This window comes from Pelodiscus sinensis, chromosome 4 (genome assembly GCF_049634645.1).
Source record: "Pelodiscus sinensis isolate JC-2024 chromosome 4, ASM4963464v1, whole genome shotgun sequence".
In the NCBI taxonomy this organism is placed as follows: Eukaryota; Metazoa; Chordata; order Testudines; family Trionychidae; genus Pelodiscus; species Pelodiscus sinensis.
The window spans coordinates 39,153,858-39,168,337 of NC_134714.1; the positions used below are offsets into that span (position 1 = coordinate 39,153,858).

General features: G+C 40.8%; 1 protein-coding gene across 14 annotated transcripts in view; it reads left to right on the forward strand.

Moving 5' to 3' along the window:
* CEP128 (centrosomal protein 128) overlaps nt 1-14,480 on the forward strand; it is a 404,033-nt gene that overhangs the window by 166,817 nt on the left and 222,736 nt on the right. For all 14 annotated transcript variants that reach the window (XM_075926766.1, XM_014569969.3, XM_025181170.2 and 11 more), the window contains one exon: nt 11,202-11,378. In XM_075926766.1, the coding sequence (XP_075782881.1) occupies nt 11,202-11,378 (177 nt within the window). The remainder of the gene's footprint in view (nt 1-11,201; nt 11,379-14,480) is intronic.

Below are 14,480 nucleotides of genomic sequence, written 5' to 3' on the forward strand. Positions count from 1 at the left end.
GATACTATAGACTTCCTATATGTCACACTCACATACATATTTATAGACATATACATAAGCTTTTTAAAAATTAGATATTGTCATTATTGATTTTTAAATTTCAATAAGGAGTTCTTCTTTTCCCGTGAAGCCCTTCACTTTACTTTCTTTTGGTTGAATATGCGGCAGCTTTAATTCTGAGTTCCCATTTCTGAAGCTGATTCTTCTACTGCTAACTTCTTGTTATGCACAATTCTCTGTTTAGCTCCTGTGTCCAATAGGTATCCCTTTATTAATATATCGTACAAGTTTAAGAACATGTGGGGAATCTAGATTTTTTTTCTAGATTGCTGTTTTCAGTGTTTCTCCATGTTAGACTGTCATTTTACTTTATAAAATAATGTTTTGAAATGTTTCAAATGGTCAATCTCATGAATTCTAGACAACATTTATATTGGAAAATATATTTGAGGTTTTTATGGAATAAAATTAAGCCATTCTATTAGGACAATTGCATTTTTTTTGTTCTTTCCATTGGTTGTGTTAGCTCATTGATGGTGTTAGTTGAGGATCCCAGTAGAGTTTTTGGGATCAAACTGGAACACAGAGAAATTACGGCTCCACTCCTAGGAAATTTACAGTCTAAAAAGACAAATGGCTGTCACAATTAGGACGTAGCAGTACTGTACCAGGCACCAAACTTTGTGTAACAAGCATTCCTCACACAATTGTGCAGCTGTTTTAATTTTTATTTAAATAATCATGCTTCTGTGGGAGATAAATTAATACCAATAGACTTTATGGAAAGAGGTGCATTTACTGACTGGCCACCTAGGAAAAGAATGGAGATCTGTTTGATTAATCTAATATATACATTTTCCACGTAATCATGATATCTGTGTGCCTGAGTTCTGGGCGAAAGGGACAGCATGGAAAAAATAATGGAAATGTAGTTAGATGTGAATTCTAGGTGGAGTTTGGGGCAGGTAATAGGGAGAAATCAGAGCAGAAATGCACTGTGTGCAGCTCTCTGTTGCATTGAAAATGTGAACCACTATCTTAAATATGATATGGAAGGAGAAAGGGGAATCTGTGGAGGCTTCGAAAAGGAGGTAAGAAGTTTGAAATGGTTTTGCGGAATATCTCCATGGATTTTGGCAGACTATAAAGAAGCAAGATGTGTATTGGGGAGGTTAAAAAAGGAGAAGATTGAAGTAATCTACTCTGGAAGAGAGGTGACTAGAAAAAAGTTACTTCCTTTCTAGCAAAATATAGTTTATTTGAGATGTGAATTTTTAGTTAAAAATTGCTGTTCAATAGAAACCAGTGGTTATAAATGAGAACAGTTAATGTTTCAGTTGGTAAATGGATTTCAGAGAAATATGAAGACTGCAGTTCAGACCTTAAATCATGAAATCAGAATTAATGAATCTATATGTTTATTTTAAATTTGTATTTTGCTTTGAAGTATGAATGTATGTTTCCAACAGATTTTTATTAGTGTATATGCCATTTTTGCTTTTTCGTTAGTAGTTCTTCTTTAAACATACATTACCACCCAATTGTCTGAAGTTAAATGGGGGGCTATATTAAAGGGTGTGTGTGTGGGTGGGTGGGTGGATGCTCACAAAGTTAAATTATGGCAGAATTGGCCAGAGTCCAGACACTGTACAGGTTAATACTCTGTCGGATTTCATTCCCCGCATAGCGTTACCAATTTGCTTCAGTTTTGGTTTCCATTCTCTTTTCTGTTGCAGACCTGGGTGCCTCCTCCTCGGAGACTGTTGATATGGATTCAGTGCACTTCTTTTATGTGTGAACAATGATTCGTACTACCAGATAGACTTTCAGTTGTGGTTTGAAATCCTTCTTCAAGTTACATTTTGAGAAGCAAAAGGCTACTGGTGTAGGGAACAATAGGGTGTTGTTTTCAGTTTTAAAAATGGTAGGATGGTTTCAGAAGTTATTTTTAATTATTCCAACTCTTTCCTCTTCATATGTTACATTGTGTTGAAATTTTGAAGCACTCACTGAAATGGTTTATCTTTTATAAATGTATTAAGAGATTAAGGAAGTTGATGTCAAACCCCACAACATTTACTGCAGCACATGGTTCCTTCCCTCCTTACCTACTGGAGTTCTGAAAGTTTTTGAGAGGAAGGAAGAGAGTGATTTTACACTCTTGACATTGATAATTAAACCCACACAATGCAGAAATATTGCTGGTAGTTGTGTATTGGATTCTCTATACTCTACATTTGGAGTAGCCAAAGTATTGCAAGAACTCCACAACTAATATTAACTGTCATCGTAATAAAACTTCAAAAATGTGACCCCATGGAAAACATTTTTTCTCTCAACTCCATCCTGCAAATTCATAAATTGAAGCACTTTATGTCTTTTTCTTCAGCAAAAGCTATTATTTTCTATAATTCTCCAATAAATATTTTATTTATTCGTTTTCTAAATTTTCTCCATCTGAGTGTAAATTTCAGTGAAAAGAAGTATGGTATCCCAGCCCTTTCTGACTGCAACATCTTAGGACTAGGTGAGAAGTGGCTCTCCATGGCTGTTGTAGCCTCAGCAGATGCAGTCAGGGAGGGGTACATGTCCATTGGGTGGGGCAGGTGTATGCCCCTTGCACTCCCAAGCCAGAGCGAGGAATACAGCAAACTATGTATTCCCCACCTGTATTTGCTCCCTGACAAAGGGGAGCAGCCATCAATGTCCCTGTACAAATTGGGGAGTGAGGAACTTCAGCTCCCCTGTCCTCCTTAAAGGGATGCCTGGGGGTGGGAGGCTCAGGGATAGGAGAGGGGGTAACCAGCCCCTTTCACCTGCCTGTAATTCTGTCTCTTTTCTGTATGGTTTTATGAATCCCTGCCCACATAACCAAATCTGTACCTTTCTGTAAGTTATGATAAGAAGAAGCTATATACCAAATTTGGTTGCTCTAGCTCTTACCATTTAGGAGGAGTTCTTGAACAAACAGATGGATAGACTCGCTCACAGAAAGACTTAAATATATAGTGGATAGATTGGTTATTTTGGGAGATGAGGATGAGATAATAGGAATCTCTGAACAGCTTTGTTCTTTTCCTTTTCCCTGCATGCATATCCCAGTTAATGATGACTGCTTCCTTTCCATTTAGTCCCTGACAATGTTTGAAGATGGAAGGCTGCAGGCTGCATGATCAAAAAAATAAAGGAAATGTAAAGCAAAATTTTGAATTAAGGGAGTATTTCTTTGAACAGATTGGAATTTTTGGATTTTAGTGTAATGTTTTATATTCAGTCTATATCGAGGTGGTAGAATTCATTTTATAAAGGTGTAACCCTGTTATTTGCATTAGTAAATCATAACTTTTACCTTCAAAATTATGCTGGCATAGTATAATGCACATAGGGTATGTCTAGACTACGTGGCTCCGTTCACGGAGCCATGTAGATTAGGTTTCTAGACATAGGGAAATGAAGCAGCGATTTAAATAATTGCCGCTTCATTTACATCAAAATGGCTGCTGCGCTGTGCTGATCAGCTGTTTGGCGGCACAGCGCGGTAGTCTGAATGCTCCGCGGTCGACAAGGGAAACCCTTGTCAACCGCCCCGTTATGCCTCGTGGAAAGAGGTTTACCGGGGTGCTCGACAAGGGCTTCCCTTGTCGACCGCGGACCATCCAGGCTACCGCGCTGTTCCGCCAAACAGCTGATCAGCACAGCATGGCAGCCATTTTGATGTAAATGAAGCAGCGATTATTTAAATCGCCGCTTCATTTCCCTTTTTCAAGTACATTAATCTACACGGCTCCGTCGACGGAGCCATGTAGTTTAGACATACCCATAGACTAGTAATTCCATATCAGAGCCTCTGCAGGCAGAATGCGGCCCACTAAACAAGTTGATCCAGCCTATGGAGGCCCTGCCACTTCCCCTGGGGATGGGAAGGTCTGGGGGTAGGAGGAAGCATGCAAAATTTCCTCCCAGCTGAAAGGAGTGTGCTGCACTTAGAAGCACTGCATGCTCCTGGCAGGGCAGGGGGAGACTTTACATGCTCCTGGAAGGGCAGGAGGAGAACTTGCATGCAAGTCTGACGGGGGAGGAGCACGCAAAGTTTCCTTCTGCCCTGCCTGGCATGTGCGGTGCTTCTAAGTGCCATGTACTCCTTGCAGGCAGGGATGTAAACAACTAGTACGTTTCAAAGCTGGCACGCTGCATGCAGCCTGGGTCCAGTGGGGAGTCTTGCACTGGCCCCAAGCTCCATGTGGATGCTTCCACTTTGAAATGTACAAGAGCTCCAGCGGCAGTTCTTTTGCATTTCAAAGAGGAAGTGCAGCATGGAGCCTGGTGCCAACTGGTGGGGTGTGTGTGTGTGTGTGTGTGTGTGTGTGTGTGTGTGTGTGTGTGTGTGTGTGTGTGTGTGTGTGTGTGTGTGTGTGTGTGTGTGTGTGTGTGTGTGTGTGTGTGTGTGTGTGTGTGTGTGTGTGTGTGTGTGTGCGTGCATGCGCAAAGATTGTGCATGCTCTCCACCTCCAGGCCAATCAGGTCCTGTGTCTGAATGGAAGTCATGAAAGTGTCCTGGCCCTGCCCCTTCTGCCTGATGCCTCCCGCTTCCTGGATGGCCCGGGGCCACTTAAAAAAATTTCTGAAGTAGCCCCCAGTCAAAAATTATTGCCTATCCCTGCTCTATATAGTAAACTCTGTGTTGTTTTGATCTAAAATAGCTACTGCTCATTTAATTTGGGTATTTTCTTCATTACAAAAACAGGTTTCTCTGCAGGCTAGCTATCAAATTTGTTAGCTCATCTTAATTTCATAAAACTCTTGGATTTTCTTAGATGTGCCATACTAATGTGTAATGTAAATATATGAACGGTGTGTGTGTGTTTCTACGTATAGACATTCATCATATGCATCTCTTATGTATTTGAGAGAATTTGTTTGTCTGCTCAAGAACTCCTCCTAAATGGTGAGCGCTAGGGGCACCAAATTTGGTATATAACATCCTCTTCTAACTTAAATCAAGGTAATGGTTTGGTTGTGTCAGGACAGTGAGATGTGTGTAGAATGGGATTGCTTCTGAGAACACCATACAGAAAAAAGACAATCATCAGGCAGCTGAAAGGGGCTGGCTGGGGGTCCTCCCCCAGCCAGGACTGCCTCAGCTATGAGCCTCCCACCCCCCAGGCATCCCTTAAAGGAAGACAGGGAGGCTGAAGATTTCTGCCCCTTCTCCCCTCACCCCCATTCATACAGGGACATCATTGGCTTTTCCACTTCATCAGGTAGTGAGGGGGAGGGATGCATAGTTCACTGCATTCCTCACTCTGGCCTGGCTAGTGCAGAGGGCAGAGGAACTTGGACCAGCCTGCCCCAGCCGGTGGGCATAAATGCTCCTTCAGCTGTGCCCGCTGGAGCTGCAGTGGCTATGAAGAGGCACTTTTCATCAAGTCTCCAGATGCTGTAGTGAGAGAGGCTGGGGGTAATCCTTTCTCCCTGGACCAGGCTGCATACTGAACTCCTCATCTCTAGCCCCACCCCAGACCAATGATTTAAATGAAGCATGTACTTTTTCTGATAGAAGCAGCAGGCCTGTCTGGCCGGGGCTCCCTGGGAGTAGGGCTGGGAGCACACTGGCTGCTTGTCCCACCCCCAGGGGCTATCAAGTAATGCTATAACCACTAAGATTTTGTGCAGTTACATATCAATTAATTCAATAATTGTGTAACAGTCTTACTGTGTGTGTGTGTGTGTGTGTCAGCCGATGGCCAGGGCGGGGTGGGTGGGTGTGTGTGTGTGTTATACACCCGAGTCTTCAACTGCTAGGACACACGGTCCCTTTGCAGCAGGCAGCCTAGGGAAGGCTGACAGGTGCCCCATGGATCTGTCCCCTGGAGGCGACACGATCCAAAAGCCCAGCTCTCATTGCGTCTGCCCCTATGACCGGCTGGTTAATTGTCTGGTTCTGTTACAGCAACAGGAGGAGTCAGGTTAAAGCTTAAACAGTTACAGGTTTATTAAAGAGGTTTCTAAAGCATGTGGTTACAGTGGCTATTGTTCTACTTCTTAACTGCTAACAAATACAGATCTTAAAAATGGTTACAAAAGAAAAAGGAAGATAGAAAATAATGGTACCAAGTGACAGCTTAATCTTTAAAGAGCTCTATTCTATGCATGCACTAAAACAAAAGGACACATACAGGTACAATTTTTACCCCCTTCTGCATCCCTCGATTCCAGCGTGTCAGGCCAGGATCGGTCCCTCAATTTCCCGGGAAAGATGAATATGAGGCTGGGCGTCCCCATGTGGACCTCAGGAGGCAATCACCTAATCCGACCAGCAGGTAGATGGTAGATTGATGCTCAAATAAGTGTGCTGCTGGGCCCCATCTTTATACCCATGGGGGCATGTATACTCTTTTTTATCTAAGATGCCAAATTGTGCTGGACCGTCTTTGTGACGCCAGCTCTTACAAGGGAGTTGTGAACTTAATTTACACTTGCAAGAGAGAGAACTAAATTGGGAGTTCTGGGCATTCTTTTCTCAGTGGGAGATTCCCCTTCCGGGGACGGCCATGTGATCGTATCAATATAGGTGCCAGCCAAGGGCAGTTCTCGCAGCCTCTATGTCAGCTTATTGGCTTAAGTCTGGTGATGGCACCGGGAAGCTGGAGTTTCTAAGGGGTTTTGCTGGTGAGGCTTCTGGCTGACTGGGGAGGCAGCTGAAGTGCTCGGTGTAATTTGAGAGGTGCCTGGGGAAGGACCCCAGTTGAGGGCGGTAAGTAGCCCTGGTTTTAAGCAGTTCGCCCAGAGTTTACACCCTCCGTGGTGCCAAGACCTGGCCTGGTGTATGACAGAGGTGTATTTCACAAGAGGCACAGAACCTGGTCAATTGAACTTTAGATCAAGACCCTATGCTATTCTAAATTTGATTTTGAGACTGAGAGTTTGATTGGTTAATGAGGCATTTCTGGACTCAATTACTTAGTATACTTTCTGTATATCTGTTATGGTACTCCCTGGATGTGGAAGCATTTTGTTTACTTTTCATGTATTGAATACTCTAGTCAAGTGTGCATAAATGTATTTATGTTTTATATCAGACTTCCAGGAAGAAATCACAGCCAGTGTGGCCAGAGGCTGTCCAGCACCATCTGTGATTTGGGGGGCATGTCATGATTATGAGGGTTAGCCAGCAGCCTGGGGATTAAGGCGTTAACTACACCTAGCCAGGTAGTGAGACCAGTAGGAATGTAGGTGGGACTTTCAAACTGGGACAAAGGAAAAAACCCAAATTCCTTTCTCCCTTTTGTGTCTTGGTGTGTGTTCTCTGCAGCTACATAGAGGTATAAGCATGTCCCCCTCTCTCCAAGACACCATTCTTCATTTTCTGTAAGTAGGGTAAAGTTTAGGTAGTTTTGTTAGGCTTTATTGTTTTAAGGGTTGGGTATGGGATCTGATGTCTGGCACTGCTTAAAAGATGTTTTGGCTTTTCTTTGTAACTAAGTTCTAGGCCCATGGAGTTTCTCCATGAGTATATTTTGTTACCTTCCCATCTAGTCATTATGCCTGCAACAGGAATATTGTTGTAATAATAAAAGTCTTCTCTTTTCTTTCTATTAACCTGGCATTGGTTACTTGTGTGTCCTGATTTTTATAATAGGGGTGAGATTTCCCAAATGATCTTTCCCCTGATTTCTTTATCAATATTGGGGTGGTGGCAGCGGAAGTTTTATTCCCAAGATCTAGGTTTTTAAGATTTTGGGGGAAGTTTTATACCAAAGCCTGGTAGATAAGGCTTTGGAGTACACTTGCTGGCCCCCACTTCTGCATTTATTATGCCAGAGTGGAGAAGGAGCAATGACAACCCTCTAGTATCTGTGTCTACAGTTATCCAGGATCACAGCAGCCAGCATATCTGGGCCTTCTGTCAAGGCATCAAAGACTATACTGATCTTATTGCTCTTTATGCCCTGTGTGCTTTGAGGCACCTAAAAGGGGCAAGCAAGATGGATGTTGCAGGGGCTGTCTGGCTACATTCCACCCCCTGATACAACACACTACTTCCCAGGATACAAGATGGCAGTGATGCCAGCACCTCTTGCCCACCTTGGAGGAATCTAAAAGTAACCAGTGGCCTGATTAGGGGGTTTGGGATCGAGGAATTGGCTAGGACCCTTTTCTAGTGCTGTATAGCGAATGTGCGCAGAAGAGATAGCTGCATTAACCAAGCGTTTTACAATACACAATGTTATACAAAAAATGATTACTACAATTAAAACAGTGGTTATAATAGAGTGTAGGAAAGGAGTTAGGGAAAATCCCAGCTGCTGGGCTAACCAATTTAGCCATGAGTTGTTTACATTCTTAGGTACATCATGTCTTACCCCTTACCGTCCGTTGCCGCTTCCCTTGCCTCCCCCCCCCCAGAGTTATTTTGAGGATTGCGGTAGTCACTGTCATCAAACCATACTGGTCCCCATCGAAAGATGTCGCTCTTGTTCCACTAGTTGTTTGGGTTGAGAGGGACGAACTCGATTCCCAGTCCGGTAGAGGAGTTGAGCAGGGTACACATCCAGCAGTTTGTGGCACCAGCGGCAAAGGCGATGGTTTGAATAGTACCTTTGAGCGGATGTTCTGGTACAACAGTAACAGTTGAGATGAGGAAGAAAACCATGGCAAGTTGGAGTACCGTGTCTTGCTTCAGCTTAGGTTTTTTCCCATAGTTCAGTCAATAACTAACAACAGTGATTGCAAGTGCTACAACAGCAAGCGGGGTGTGTGTGTGTGTATGTGTGTGTGTGTGTGTGTGTGTGTGTATATATAAATATATATAGTTTATGGTGTTTTCCCGGATCCACACCAGCGTTGGGAGGCATCCATCCCACTGGAGCACTGTTTGGGACCATTGCCTCAGTTTCCTGTTGTAAAACATAAAGTCAGCCTGTCTTGGATACAATCCAAGCCTCAGTAATGGTTAATGGCATTAGCCCAGCATCTGCAGTGGTCCAGACTCCTTTTCCTTTATAGGAGTGCAGTATGTGGGTTTGTGTCCCCAAACTGGGGTTTTTGATTACCACAGTGTTTCAAGGTGCATATTTAGAATCTTTGAGTGTTACAGTGGGGCTAGGAGGGGTTCTCCCCGTAGGAAAGAATCCCTTGCTGATCAGACTGCCTGTAGGGGTCTGCCGATTGTTTAATCTCTGCACCACAGTATCTAATCTGTTTCCCCATTTACCATCTGTGGGCCTCAAGTGGGTTTTTAACAGCCCATTCCAGCGTTTGACCATGCCATTAGACTGGGGCCGATACAGGAGGTGAAAGGTCCACTGGACTCCGTTACTGAGGGCCCCCTCTTTTACCAACTTGTTCTTGGAATGTGAGCCATTGTTGGATTGAATTTCCTGGGGTGTTGGGACAAGGGCTATTAAGCGGTTTGGTCCCATGATCGTAGACAACCCTGTTGCCTCTCGGGTTGGGTAAACAAAACCAATTCCTGAAACAATTTCTATTCCAGTTAAAACTTACTTCCACCTTTGCTTACTGGTGGGTGTCATGGCTCCTTCCCCACTCTGACACGATAAATGCAGAAGTGGGGGCCAGCAACCATACCCCAAAACCCTATCTACCAGGCTTTGGTATAAAACTTCACCCAAAATCTTAAAAACCTAGATTTTGGGAATAAACTTTCCGCTGCCACCACCCAAATATTAATAACGAGATTAGGAGAAAGATCATTTGGGAAATCTCACCCCTATTATAAAAATCAGGACACACAGTAACCAATGCCAGGTTAATAAAAAGAAAGGAGAAAACTTTTATTATTACAATAGTCCTGTTGCAAGCATAAGGATCAGATGGAAAGATAACAAAATATACTCATGGAGGAATTACACCATGGGCTAGAACTTAGTTAAAAACAAAAGCCAAACATCTCTTAAGCAGTGCCGGGTATCAGATCCCATACCCAACCCTTAAAACAATAAAGCCTAACAAAACTACCTAAACTTTACCCTACTTACAGAAAGTGAAGAATGGTTTATTGGAGAGAGAGACACATGCTTGTTCCTACCTGTAGCTGCAGAGGACTCACCCAGAGAGACAAAAGGAGAAAGAAAAAAGCCCAAATTCCTTTGTCCCAGTTTGAAAATCCCACCTACGTTCCTACTGGTCACGCCACCTGGCTAGGTGTAGTTAACTCCTTAATCCCCAGGCTGCTGGCTAACCCTCATAATCATGACAGTAGGTAATGGACCCATGTAATCGATTTGCCAGGTTGTCCATAGTACCTTTCCATCTCTTAGTCGGGCAAACCGTTGCCCTTCTGTTATATGTTTCCTGAGCCCAGCACAGAGGGTGCAAGCTTGTACCAGATCCCTGGCTTGTTGGTGGGTGATGGGCCACCCCCTGGCATGTGCCTGCTGCACCAGCTCATCTCTTCCTGTGTGCCCCAAGGTTTCATGTAGCCAAATGTACAGGCATTCCCAATCCACCTGGGCAGTAGAAATCTGTGCTGCTGCATCTACTAGGGTGATTTTCTCTTGAGAAGTTGTCTGAGATAATGGGAATCCCTGTTAAAAATAATGTATCAATAACTCCCCTTCCCTTCTTGTCATGGGTTTGGATGAAACTGAATTGGCAGTAGCTGGTATTTTTCTGATTTGGGTGCAAGAAAAAAATCAATTTATTGGGCACAATCATTTGTCAGTTTCTGCATATCCTCTTGACTCAGAAGATTTAGTAAGCTTTATGTGAAAAAATGAATACTGAAAGGCAGGTTTGTTATGGTCTAACAGCAATGTGGCTTAGCATGATGAAATATTTTCTTTTCTTTTGATTTGGTTAGTTAAATTATTTCAAATCTCCTATATTGGGGCAGATGAAAGGTCCATCTACCTTACTATCCTGTCTTTCAGCAGTGGCCAATGCTAGGTGCCCCGGAGGGGTTGATCAGAATGGGTATATATCAAGTGATCCATCCCCACAACTCATTCCCAGCTTTTGGCAATGAGAGGTGAGTGGCACCATGGTTGATAACCTACCACGGACATAGATCATTAATCCAAGCTGCCTTATTTGCTAAAAATCTTCATACTTACTGCCTATTTGCCCTTTAAGTTATTATCCTTTTATTGGTTTTTCCCTTTTGCACAATCTTAAAAAGATACTGGATGTTAATTTACAAGTAAATCATTTTTTATTGTTACTTTATTCTTTTTCCTCAGGATAAACAGATAAACAATGGAGAAGATCATTTGAGGAGGATGGAGGAGGCCAGATTACAGCTTAGAGATCAGCTGCATTGTATAGAGATGGAACAAGAATCCATTCTCACCATGATAGGAAGTGAAATTGATGCAGCTTGTGAAATCCTCTCCAGGGATTCTGTGGAGAAATTCAAAGTAATTATTAGTTTTCAGTCTGCCTTAGTTTTTTAGTTTGCTACCTAATGGGTAACCATAATGGAATTTTTATGCATGACTGCTTGTAGTCACATACTTGGTACAGATAGTTTGAATAAAAAATTTCAAATATGACAGTTGATACAATTTGTACAAATATGGTATTAAGCATATTATGGAATTGTGGAGCGATGCATGTTGCCATGTATCTTATAAAGATATAACACAAGTCCCCTCCTGTGTGTCACCAGAAGTTATTATTTTCAGTTGGTTCTCTTTTTCTTTGTAAATAATGGCTTCTAATTATTGTTGGTACATGTGAAATGACCTTTCAGGTTGCAAGCTGCATCACATTGGCACAAAAGGGAAAATGTACAGTGTCAAACAATGTTATTAACTTTCTTAATGTTTTGCTTGGAAATTATGTTTAAATCTTAAAATTGTTAGTTATAACAGTACTAATTTCATATTGTATCCTATCTCTCTCATATGACAAGTGTTTGAGAGAAAGAGTTGTATATTTCAACCCCTTCCCCACACACATTTATTAATAGACCTCAGCATGCTGCTCTAGGAAATGATGAAGATAATTTTTGGCAAACTATAGTTTCTCAATAGAGATTCAGAAACTCGGTATAATAAAGTAGTCTTAGAGTCAAAATAATTTTCATTTTAAAATTTCTGTTTGTGTTTGGTAGACAAACAGAAAAACTTCTAATCTTTGTTCATGGGAAAAATGTTTTAAATTTGAAACAATCCTATATTTTCTAATACTACAAAGAATGAAAAACGGACATAGTTACAATTTATATGCTTCATATTTTAACACAAATTCTTTTATCATTTAACATTACATGTTTTTTGTTGATGCTGTCGTTTACTTAACAGAAAATGATATTTTTTTCAACATGAAATTTCTCTAAATATTTTAAATATATTTAGACCCAGGAGTAATGATCTGAGTGTAACATTCTGTCAAACAGACATCAAACTGTTTTAAATGTTTCATCACATAACGCGCAAATTTCCTAACCTTCCTTTCATGAACTCTCTAGTTCTGATTTCTAATATCTGCTGGACAGAACAGATGGCATTATTGTTTTAATTTACATCCTTCTTAGAAATTACATGTAACTGGGAATTTCAAAATAATGCCAAAATATGGAGGTTTTGTTTTTATTTTAAAAGAAAATGTTGACAGCTTTTCCTGACTGTCCATTTTCATCAGGCCTCTTCAGTTACATGTTATTGGCAGACTTAAAACAAATTTGAGCCACTTGACTTTTGCTCTAGCCAATGAAGGGGACATAATTTTTCTTACAGAAAAATAATTTTTCACACTCTGACCATGTTGGCACAGTGTAGAAGTATTATGTGGAGGGAAGCACAGCTGAGAGAATTAAGGAAAACATGGCTCTCAGTGTTCCCAGCACTGTGCGTTCTGTCAAGGGCTCTGGACATGTTTAACCCAAGTAATTTTCTTCTAAAAGTATAAGTGCAATCTAGTTGTCTTGTGAGGATTTAAAGGAAAGATAATGGTATTATTGGAGGAAGCTAGCAAATATGTAGTATTCATCCATTACACTCTCCTGAAAGCAAAAGGCTGACGAGATTTGATAGTTGTGCCAAGTGTTTTAACTTGAAGAATTCTGGATAAACTGGGATTTTTTTTCTATCTGTGTTTTGCTGTCACGTGAACTGTCCCTGCCTACCCTCTTCCACAAGTGTTTGACTTTCTCATTGTGTAGGTCAGTACAAGAGGTACTGTTTTTTGATCCTTTCATTTTTACATCTGTAGTAGAGAACCCACTTAAGCAAATAGTGTTAAAGAAATAGACTTACTACAAAAAATATTACTTGCACCAAAGAAAACTCATGGGCATACAATAAAATCCCTATGATTGCATACCAGATAAAAGTATCACAGTCCAACAAGTATTGTAAATTAAACAAGAAAAAGACATACCACTTTGAGATGGAAAAGAGCAGGATATATGGGTCATGATTCAGATTTGCTCTCTACAAAAGATGATGTATCTTATGTTAAATAGATATTAAATTCAGCTAGACTTCAATTAAAAGTACAGATCTATGCAACCACAGATTTTTTTCTACTTCTTTATAAAGAAGTAATGAAAGACAACCAACTAAAAGAAGTAGATGAGTTTATTAAAAAATGTAGAGATTAGATACATTTCCTTTTTAAAACATTTTAATTTATGGTGTAATTGGATTTAAAGGGATTGTTGGAAGAGGGTATGAAAGATACCCGATGTATAATTTGCTAATAAAATACCCAGTACAGATGTATCTTCTATATTCATTAGTAATTTTATTACCTTAATATACAAGAAGAACTTGTATGTAAGAACTTGTAGTCATCAATCTCAAATATCTGAAATAAGTCTGATGTCTTCTTATACTTGGAATAGAGGATAGCATCAACACAATGGAATAGCAATGCTAAGTTTTTATTGGAGCCTAGTGTACATTTCTCTCACTCATTTTGATAAAGCAAGAAATGTGTAATTGAATAAACAGTCAAAAATCTCATGTCCTATTCCAAAAGAAAAGTCAAAATTCCAACAATGAAATCACAAACAAAAATGGCTTGTACTACTTCTGTGCTATGTAGTGTGTTGCAATATAGTCTGGTGAAAATGAGGTTGGATAACTCTGAAACTAGCCTTTAAAACAACAACCACTTTAACGTGATTCAGATCAACAATTGTAAATTGTATTTCACTCTAAATAAAACATAATTTTTAGAAAGGGGCTCCTAAGAATACACATCTAGATGCATTATTGTTGGTATAATACAACTATAATAATAAAATATGTAAGCATTTTAAGGATGTTATAATCACATAGTGTTGTAATAAGCATATGGATAGAGTGGGGAAAAATACTGTGTACCAAATAATTGCATACTTCATTGCTCATACAGTAATTCCTCATTTAACACATGCCCGCTTCACATGTTTTCATGATAGCATGTTTTTTTTAGGGAACATTTTTTGAATTACATGACTGTCCCTGGAAAAACACGATTTCCCCAGCCAGCCCGTTGCCGGCGGCTGCGTGGAGCTTCCCCCCACCTCC